We start from the raw sequence: 10,384 nt of genomic DNA, 5'->3' as shown, positions 1-10,384 counted from the left end.
TCCACGGATCACGATCCGTGGCCAACCCGCATAAACACATCTCCAACGTCCATTTTACCCGATCCAACGTCTCACGCGCTTCCTCCCCCGTGGCGCCAAGATTCCGTCCAAAACCAGGAATTCCCTCCCGAAATGCTCCAGCCGCGCGCCACCCTCCAAAATTTCCCCACCCCTACTTAACCCCTCCACCTCTGCCCCAAATCCTCACAAATCACAGCGTCGCCGCACCCGATCTCCCAAGAAGACACCACCACCACCCGCGCCGATGGCCCGCACAAAGCAGACGGCGCGCAAGTCCACCGGCGGCAAGGCGCCGAGGAAGCAGCTGGCGACCAAGGCGGCCCGCAAGTCCGCGCCGGCCACCGGCGGCGTCAAGAAGCCCCACCGTTTCCGCCCCGGCACCGTCGCCCTCCGCGAGATCCGCAAGTACCAGAAGAGCACGGAGCTGCTCATCCGCAAGCTCCCCTTCCAGCGCCTCGTCCGGGAGATCGCGCAGGACTTCAAGACCGACCTCCGCTTCCAGAGCTCCGCCGTCTCCGCGCTGCAGGAGGCCGCCGAGGCGTACCTGGTGGGCATGTTCGAGGACACCAACCTGTGCGCCATCCACGCCAAGCGCGTCACCATCATGCCCAAGGACATACAGCTCGCCCGCCGCATCCGCGGGGAGCGCGCCTAGATTTGGGGTCGCCGGTAATACTGGGCAGTATCTGTTCTTGTCCTGTGATTCGAATGTGTGTTGAGTGCCTCTGTTTGTTGGTGTTGATATGATGTGTCGTCTGTTCCTATGGATCGTGATGTTCGAATGAAATGGCAATGGAAGTTCAGTTATCATGTGATGCTAATTCTGCCCTCCAGTTCTACTGTTTGCTACTTCATTCCCCTGTGATTCTGCAATGGTGTTCCTGCCGCATGTAGCCCTGTTGCAGTCATGGATGCATGATGCAGTGTCCCATGTGTGTTGTGATTTTGCTGGCGTGGTCTGTTATTTTTGTTTGGTCGCTGTGTGATTCAGGTTTTTTTGCACGTTTCTACAGGGATTCGGTGAATCCAATTATGCCTTCGGCTCTGTTTGATGTGATTCTGAGTTATAGTTGGGTTGGTTGATGTGGACTAGCTGAAGGTGAAGTGGCTACATATTATGTGATTCTAAAATATGTGTTTGTTAGTTCAAATTTGCAAAGAATGTGATCTACTTCATCTGCATTTCTCAGATCTTGTTAATCCAGTTCTGTGATTGGATGCTATGTTTGGCCAATGGTATCATCCTGGGAATGATTATTCTCCCATGGGTTTGGTGATTTTGCTGGGGTGCTCTGTTATTCTTCATTCGTTGAGCAGGTGCTTCATTCATAGGTAGGTACGAGTAGGCAGCAACGATCTGGATGAGTATTCCACTAGAAAAGCCGGGTAGCACCCGATCGGCGCCATGTTGAACACCATGAACTTGCGAGCACCACCAGTGCTGTGCAAGTCCTGCAAATAGTTGAGCAGGTGCCACACATGACAGATTTGCCAATTATTTTGACCATTTCTAGTTTTCTACTACACAAAATTACCTGTATCGTCTGTGAGATCTGGCTGATAACTGAAGGAAGAGTTCGCTTGACAGCCTCGATGCCCTGGGACGCCAGGTTGGAGGTGAAATCATTCTGGCCAATGTCGATGGTGTACAGAGAATCGCCGAAAACACTGGGCGGGGGAAGCTGGCCTGCAAAGTGCAATCCAACCGAACGACCAGTCTCTGTTTTAGCTGTAAAATTCAGAAAATTCAGACCGTGCACTACTTTTTTTATTTGCCAGGACATTTTTTCCTTTACCACTGGTGCCGCCGGCGGCGATGGCTCTGTCGCTGAGCTCCTTCATCTGCCGGAGCTGGATGGCGAGGGAGAAGGGGCTGATGCCGGTGACGAAGAGCGAGGTGTTGGGCAGCAGCGCCGTGGAGGCGAGCGTGGCGAAGTTGGCGCCGTGCCGGTCGGAAGTCGGAGCCGACGGACTGCAGGTAGGGGCTCAGCAGCGGCAGCCCCATGGCCTGAGCTCACACTCATCTCGGGGGAGCAAAACCACGTGCGAGTGAGTGAGCTCACACTCACAATGGCGGTGTCGTGGTGCGCGTGCAAGACGGCGTGGCCTAGCTTGCCATGCTTATACAGCGGCGGTGCTGGGCTCGAGATGTGATTGCGTCTCGTACTGATCGAGTTAGATCTGCGTTTCGAAACTGCAGATGTACATCGTTACTGAAGATGCATGCGTATATCTCCAGAGAAATTTGCTTGTCTAGCTTGGTCCGCATTGGGCATATGGTTAGGCCAAAGCCGGATCCAATGGTGCATTTCTGTTTTGGAAGCACGTCGCTGCACCAACTAGCATACATACATGTAGTCCTTGGTCCTAGCGTTTCCATGGAGCTGGCAGGGTGGGCAGCTGCAGGCCTGGATGATAAGCTTCCCACTGGCAGGAAGTCCCACACGAGATCTTCACAACAATACATACACACACATCTGGAAAATAACGTACTGTGATGAAATATAGCGACACACCAATCATGGCCGTCGCAGCTGACAGACACTGAACCGCCCCAGACTCCATTACAAGTTACAGCTAGTACAGCCGCGAATCCTCTTGAAAGAGAGGGGTGCCCTCGGGAACGCGGTGTAGGCATAATGTTGGCTAGAAGCGGGACCTGTCTCACTCTACATATGCGGAGACGAGAATCATGGACAATGCTATGTCGTGCTGAGCAGGTGCTGGATAACCTTGTCGGGGTCGTTGTCGTGCATCGCCAGCAGCTCGGGGACGTTCCGGGAGGTGAACCCCATCTCGTGGAGGGCGTTGTAGGCCTTCACAAACTCCTTCACCTGCACCACAAGGTAAACACACCACCAGTCCAGGTTTATGCTTTGCCACCACAACCAAAAATGAAACGTCAGGACAAAATTGTACTACATGCATACAGAAGATAAAAGGGCAGAAGCACACATGCATACTATTGTTCGACTACTAAATGAGACTGTTGCTCGCTAAACTATGTCATTTACATCTTTAGCCAGAACGGAAATTATTCTACTCATTTTTTTATAACTGTCCACATCAATTTTTTTGGTAAGAGGATTTCTAAGTAGGCAAGCATTTTCTCCCATAGAGACAACTACCGCAACAAGTTTTAACTTAGACTGGATAGAACGACAAGCACAGTACACTTCTCCAATTGATTAGTGCGTGGCACTGGCGCACACACACACAAAAATGGACCAAATCTATAATACCTAAATAGTTCATCCCCACCATCTTATTTCTCTTCACATGCAGCCCGTCCACATCAGCAAGCATGCCACATCGTCACCTCAGTGCGTTCCGTTACCAGCATCAGCAAGCATGCCATCTCCTCTCCCCAGTGTGTTCCATTACCAGCGACGAGTACATAACCGACGAATACCAGCAGTCTCGCTGTTTCCAGCCGTCAACCACTAACCCTCCCTACCTGAACGAAAATAAAATGATCGACCACCATCTCCGCCAGAAAAAAAGACACCAATTTCTCCCCGACGGCTGGGAGCCAATCTGCCTTCCCCGGCGCCCGTTTGGTTCGTCGAGAAGACTCCCGTGGAACCGCAGTCCTTACCTCCCGTGTGGGGATGAACTATTTAGGTATTATAGATTCCTGCCAAGGGAGCTCCGACGCCATTGGAGAGGTTGGTTTTGGTAGGTTCCACCAGAATCAGACCACCCGTTGTTGAATTGAAACTATCGAGTTGGTTTCAACGCACACATATGGACCCCACCGCTGCCCTGCAGACTAGGTGCGCCCATCTTGAGCCGCCTCCATGCGCGACGACTCCCGCGCCCCCGTCGGCGTCACAACCTCTCCAGCGCATGCGGATCCTCCCACCTGCACGCGAGGATGGAGGCTTGGATCCTGCTAACCCCAATTGGAGCCTCTTCTCTCTGCCATGCCCGTCCTCAACGTCCCACGGTGCCGTTGGCATCCTGAAGGTGCTGCCACAACCGTGCCTAACCTGTCTCTACCTACAGGCTACAGCTGATGGTAACCAAAGTAGGGGTTCAGTATTTAATTAGCCTCACATTCACCCTTCAATTTTGTTTATGGATCTGGGGCAGTGAGGGATTGGAAACAGATTATGTAGATGTGTTACTTTGTTATTGTAGCTGTGCTGATGTTGTTGCCTGTAAGATGTACTATGGTTTTCCCTTCCGCAGAAGTGCAAAACTTGGTTAGCTGGCTTGTGTGCTGTTGAGGCCAACATTATTAGGAAGAGCTTCAGAAATAATAAGCTAGCACAATGTCATCTTGGCTTGCATCCATTCTTCCATTCAATCATGTTTAATGTGAAGCTAAAGCGTGTGAAACTATGAAGTATTCCCCACAAAGGTAAGGCCTAGTTTGGCAACGCAGTTTTGGCAAAACCACAGTATTCCAAAACCTCAGTATTTTAATGTGTGGGCAATAAATACTTTAGTATCTAAAAAACATAGTTTTTCTCAGTTTTGGTAAAACTGTGAAGGCGTTTGGCAAATGGCAATTTTATTAAGTTTCTCTGATTCTGACCGATTGTTCTGTCGTTGCATGGATAATCTTGATCATACCTAAAGCCGGACCTAATTCAGCTGCACTCACGGCCGGATCAACTCGGGCTAACGGCCGCCGTATGCATGCTGGGCATGAGCATGTTCTCTACTACTCCTACATGCTAGTATACATTGTGAGTTATCTGTTGTGATCCATCAAAGACGGAGCATAAAGATCGAGGGCTCTCATAGGAAAACGGAACCTGGAAGCGTTATACGGCTGCTCGCCGACCTGTCAAATATCTGGAAGAGATCGGGAGCAACACACCCCTGTACGTGTTTCCGGTCGGCGCTAAGTCATCTGTGCGTGTACTCTGGCCAGATAGATCTATCATCTAGCAAGTATTGGTCATAAGAAGATGGACTCAGAGAGGCCAATGAGCCAGCGTTTCTCAGTTTTGAAAAAAGAGGTCCCGACCTCTTTTTCAAATACTACAAAAATACCACAGTTTTTGAGATACTATGGTTTTTTAAACTGCAGTATTTTTTCTATCCAAACACCTCAAAGTATTTAATACTGAAGTTTTTTCAGAAACCACAGTATTCCTACAAAACTTCAAAAATACTTAAGCTCCCAAACACACCCTAAGCGTCGTAATGTTTTATGCAGTTTCTCCAAGTGTTGTAGCATTGCGGTTAATTCAGTGAGTATGTCAGTTACTATTGTGTCCTTCCAGCTACTTAAATGAAACTTAATAGTTTATATGCCTTTGTTTTGCATTGCTTTGTGTCTACTATTGGACCAATAATTTATAGGTACAATAGTGTGTGTTTTGTGATCTTAACCAAATGAATCTTGCTTCACATGGAAAATACTGAATTGGTTGAGCCTACCTTTTTCTAAAAAGGTAGAGTTCCATTTTCTTTATTTCGATAGGCATTTGTACGGAACATTTAAATCAACAAGTAGTGACTTTCCTTATTGATTTATACGTGGATTTATCCAGTCAAGCAGGGATTGAATTTTAATTCTTTCGTGCGAACTCAGAAAGAGGGTAAAAATGAGATGAAATATGATCACATGTTCTTTTACACCCAAGAATTTGGCATGTTTTTCTTACATTAGAAGAAAGTTAGAAACACTATGTTATCTTTCCTAGATTTTCTGCATTTTTTCTGCGGACTAGGCCTCTCTTAGCTCTTGATGGTTACTTCACACATCAAAGACCTGGTAAAGTGGCCCATCCATTTGATTATCTAATCTTGATGCATTATTTTTTTTTCTCTGATGGCCTGTTATTTGCACATTGTTTTGTCAGCAAAGCTCAAACTACCATTTTTTTTGTCTCAAGTGTGATCCCTCTTTCCCCAAATAGTTACTGATAGCAATTTTTTTTGTTTCATATGGAATCCATCTAATATTTCTGGCAGCATGCAGACTGAATTGGAGGGCGAGAACAAACTTGGTATGCTAAGTTCTTTTTTGGTCATTTGAGGGCTTCATGTCACGTCTATGTTATTCAAGTTTGAGGTTTCTGATTGTACTTCAGAAAGAACATTTAATGATAGCCATCTTTTTTCATATACATGCACAGAATATCGATAAATGTAACACTCATATTTTATTGTTATGTAATTCAGGAAATCTGTAAATGTGTGATATCGAAATGTGGCCAAGATTGTAACATCTTCTGTCAACATCTAATTGGTTGAGATGATACTACGAAATCGAAACCTTTTAGCCTAACCTCAGGTATGAACAGGAAACGTTAAGTTATTATAAGTTACCTTTTGTTAGGTGACTTGATTTTTTTCCCTTAATGGTCGAAACACCATTTGATGTGCTGATAACGCATACATGACACTTCCACATAAGTACATTATTTGCTATCACATGTATATAATATAGTTGGTATTTGTTTCCTTGCAAATTAATTGCATAAATTCCCGCCGCAACGCACGGGGTATCATCTAATTAACTGTAAAAGCCATTAGCTGTTTGTACCTATGTGATTGGCCACAATGAAAGATAGTATTGGTTCACCGATACAGTCACATAATACAGCAAATCATTGTTTTTTTTGTAATTGATGATGATGAAAGATAGTATTGCTAAAGGACAAGATAAAAGAGAAAGATCATGCCTTCGTTGGGTTATCTCCATAATTTAGCACAGCAAATGAAACAGCTTCACGTCCAAGCCCCATAGACATGTACTTCTCCACAAGTGGATCTCCTGGGGTAGCCTGAAAAAGGGACAAAACAGAAAGAAAAACAAGTATTCAGAGGTACACGACTACACTAAAGACTTCAATGAATATACCCAACTGTTATAAACATCTGGCATGCATTTATCATGTGGAATGACACAGCTAAGTTAGGGATGCAAAGGAGGTGAGGAACCTCTAGCAGAGTCATAAAATAGACTACAGAGAAATGTGCTAATATCTACAACATCAAATTTATATACTACAAAAATATATTTATGATGAATCTAATGAAACTTATTTCGTGCAGTAGATTTTCATATATTATATAAAAACTTGGTCAAACTTAAAGAAGTTTGACTTAGGACAAAGCTAGGACTTAGAATAATTTGGAACAGAGAGAGTATAACCAATCTTTTTATTTTTAATAAAAAGTAGCAGACCCTTGGTAGCAAGCTGGCAATGGATAGCACGGACTTCACTACATAACTTAAGGTTGTGGGCTTAACAACATAATTTTCTTGCAATGCTCTAAGTAGGCAAGCCTTTTCTGCCATAGAGACAACTATTTCAAAAAGTTAGAACTTAGAATGGATAGAACAACAAGCACAGGCATAGGCCTGAGGCTAAACTAGCTTAACCAGTATACCCACATGATTTTCTTGCAATTTTCAAGGTATATTTAAATGGATTTTCAGTCATAGGCCATGGCAGCCCCAGGCGAGTCTCTTCCCCTGCTTAAGGTTAAAAGTGGCATCCAGTTCGAGCTAATAGAAAATCCAAGCAAAAAGCAACTATGTACATGAGAAAGTGGATTCAAGTTGAGTCTAACAGAAAAGGGCATAAAAAGAACCAACATAAGAGGTGTTGCTAGACCAGACTGCAAAGATTGTTGTAATTACAATACATGATTTCACCATATTAATGTATTACTGCTTTGGCAGAGAGGGATGGGGCAAGTGAGAGATATTGTTTACCATAGAAGTAGAGGATGTTGAGTGTCTTGGCCCTCTTGGCGGCTGTGGTTGTTGTTGTTGTGGTGGTGGTGGTGGTGGTGGCGTCTGCCTTTCAATTACAAACTTCCCCCAGTTGGGGTTTTCCTTCTCTGCCTCCGCAAGAATCTTTCTTTCATACTCAAAATCAAAGTTAAAGGTGCTGCGGGGAACTTCTACCATCTGTGGTGCCAACTGAGGCTGAAAACATAACACTAATTAAAAGGGTGCCAATTATCCAAACGTTACGAGGGGAAGGGTAAATAAAAAAGCAGCGCATGCCTTTATAACAAAGAGTATATGCCTTGTATAAGCATACACGTTTGCAGAATGGCGGGATGCTTCTCTAGGGAATGAACAGAATAGGATGAGTTTTGAGGGAACCCACAAAACTGGTGAATCATGCCCTCGTACATTTTAACCCATACTATTAACTATCACACCAACATTCTACGATCAAAGTCTGAAATAGTTACAACAGCAAGGGTGGCCACCCAACTAAAATAAAATTATCTAACATAAGTCGCATGCAAGTTCTTCTACTGTGAACCATAACAAGACTATTTCCATGTATTCCTTACTCCTTACTTCCATTCAGACATATGTTGCATCCAGTGTTTAGATATGCCATCAGTATGGAACAAGCTACACCATCTATATTTCAATTAGTCTGCTCACAATGGAATGGATCAGGAGAACCTGAGATGCCCCTGCAAACTTAACAAAACCTCCTCACTGTCTATTATATGTGGGTCCGGACCCACATGGCACGTAGAGCCTAGGATAAAAAAGAAAAACCACTAAAACTAATCAGCGGTGATTAAGATCACCAAGGGCACTAATTAACAGCTAAAGCTGACTCCTCGCTGACCGTATGATGCTAAGTTGCTAACAAGCACTCGTTTGTACATTTCTAGCACATACCCATGCACTAAATGAGGACATAAACATACATGAAGAACAATTAGTTATTAGCTAAAATATCTTGCTCGAATGCATCACAATTTATTCACTACTCCAAGGAGTACTATTTCTCACAATCCCAAGTAGAATAACTGGCAATAGAAAACAAAGTGAACACTCATGGTAGTATGTTGATGTCCAGCCAATGCACAGAAGTTAAAGGCACCCATTTAAATACGAAACAGCATTTTTTTGGAGCAACACTCTTAACAATGGAGAACGAAAACTGAACTCAGTCATTACTCATTAATACAACTTTTTTGGTAGCAAAGTAGATTGTCAGCTCTTGCATAAGAGAACAGGAAAGTAGTGATTGAATAAGAAATCATATAACTTACAGGAGGGGTTATCCGATATTCTGGCTTTATAACAACTTGTATGCCCACTGCAGCGAAACAATGAATTACGTTAGTAACCATGAACTGTTCTCAATAACAGTACAGAAGGGCACAATATTGGGCAGTTTGTTAGTCTGGCATGATAGCAACAGTAAAATATATACAAGCAGGCACTCCCTTCTCTGTATATCAATTCCAAGTCTAACCAATGTCTCCCAATATTTTTCAATTTTCAGCATGAATCCCTTCTTCGCAAGGAAGCATGCCCTGACAAGCTAAATTAAGTTACACACATGTAATGGTCAATTTGGGGGAAATTGCTAGCTGAACAAGTTTAAGCACACACATATGCCGGGTATACGAGAAATGATAGGGGTTATAAAAGTCCAATGACAAACTCAGGTAAAACTACCTGGGTTTCAGGTCTAGATCGTTCAATTCCACTTTCCAATCAGGGCCTCTTAAATCAAAACTCAAATAAGAGATCCGCTGATCTAACGCGCACGAAGCCACTCTCAGTTCGATCGAACGAAAGATCTAGTGAACCCTACTCGATACAGCACGGAGCACGCGGGTTCTCGGCTACCGAACAGCCCACCAACCAAGGCACCCATCGACCGTATGGCTTCCAAGCAGTACAGACTGAAGGGAGAGGGAATTACTGGATGCGGAGGACGACGAGGAGGACGGAGCGGGGGGCGGGGCGGCGGGGGACGAGGGGGCTGCCGTGGCGTGGAGGTACGGCGCGGCCCGCTGCGGCGGTGGGCCGGCGGCGCCGTGGGCGGGCTGGCCGACGCGCGGGTAGAGGGACGAGCCGCCCCCGCCCCCGCCCCCGCCGGCTCCGCCGTAGGAGCCGGAGCCCGACCGGCTGCGGAATTCGTAGTCCATCGGCGCCGGCGCGGGGGTGGTGGTGGTGGGGTCACCGGGCGATCGGTCGGGGGAACGCGGTTTGGACTTTGGAGGGCTAGCGATGGAGCGGAGTCGTGTTCGTCTTCGTCGGGGAAGAAAGAAAGTGTACACGGAATTACGGCTTCCCTAGAAAAAAAAAATTATACGGACCCAGGCACGCGGTGCTGACGGTAAAGAGCGGCCCATCAAGGGCCCTTCGCGCACTCGGCCCCAAGCAAAGCGCGACGTTTTCTCTTGCCCCGATGGGCCGTGCGGGCCACCGGTCAAGGGGCCGTAGCGAGCCAATAACAGATGAAAAAAACCCATAAAAAAACAGATGAAAAAAAACCATTGTTTTTTCTGGGCATGGCATTATGAGCGGACGGGACTTTTTTTTTATAGAAAAGACTGTAAAGGAACCCCTACAGTATAATTGGTGCAACAAACCCAATTTGCAAGTACCATGCCTTGA

General features: G+C 45.7%; 2 protein-coding genes and 1 pseudogene across 2 annotated transcripts; 1 reads left to right on the top strand and 2 right to left on the bottom strand.

The window, feature by feature from the left end:
• The first annotated feature begins 202 nt into the window (after positions 1 to 202).
• On the top strand, positions 203 to 842 carry LOC109780960 (histone H3.2-like). The gene has a single exon (XM_020339538.4). The coding sequence runs from the start codon at positions 266 to 268 to the stop codon at positions 674 to 676; it is 411 nt and encodes a 136-aa protein (XP_020195127.1). The 5' UTR covers positions 203 to 265; the 3' UTR covers positions 677 to 842.
• A 395-nt stretch (positions 843 to 1,237) lies between these two features.
• LOC109780958 (GDSL esterase/lipase At4g01130-like) lies at positions 1,238 to 2,290 on the bottom strand (annotated as a pseudogene).
• A 183-nt stretch (positions 2,291 to 2,473) lies between these two features.
• On the bottom strand, positions 2,474 to 10,039 carry LOC109780959 (uncharacterized). Its single transcript, XM_020339537.4, has 5 exons — positions 9,687 to 10,039; positions 9,025 to 9,071; positions 7,709 to 7,924; positions 6,669 to 6,770; positions 2,474 to 2,855 (listed from the first exon to the last, which is right to left on the bottom strand). The coding sequence occupies exons 1-5, from the start codon at positions 9,910 to 9,912 to the stop codon at positions 2,724 to 2,726; spliced, it is 723 nt and encodes a 240-aa protein (XP_020195126.1). The 5' UTR covers positions 9,913 to 10,039; the 3' UTR covers positions 2,474 to 2,723.
• Between the last annotated feature and the right edge of the window lie 345 nt (positions 10,040 to 10,384).

The sequence above is a fragment of the Aegilops tauschii genome, chromosome 7, assembly GCF_002575655.3.
Source record: "Aegilops tauschii subsp. strangulata cultivar AL8/78 chromosome 7, Aet v6.0, whole genome shotgun sequence".
Lineage (NCBI taxonomy): Eukaryota > Viridiplantae > Streptophyta > Magnoliopsida > Poales > Poaceae > Aegilops > Aegilops tauschii.
Note: the sequence above shows the minus strand (reverse complement) of the source record. Positions and strands in the feature narration are given on the sequence as shown.

Excerpts from the sequence above, each read along its gene's own strand:
- LOC109780960 (XM_020339538.4), top strand. The coding sequence starts at position 266 with ATGGCCCGCACAAAGCAGACGGCGCGCAAGTCCACCGGCGGCAAGGCG.
- LOC109780959 (XM_020339537.4), bottom strand. The coding sequence starts at position 9,912 with ATGGACTACGAATTCCGCAGCCGGTCGGGCTCCGGCTCCTACGGCGGA. Across the intron at positions 9,072-9,686 it reads CTCGTCGTCCTCCGCATCCA|TGGGCATACAAGTTGTTATA; the intron begins GTAATTCCCTCT and ends GTTTCGCTGCAG. Across the intron at positions 7,925-9,024 it reads AATATCGGATAACCCCTCCT|CCTCAGTTGGCACCACAGAT; the intron begins GTAAGTTATATG and ends TTATGTTTTCAG.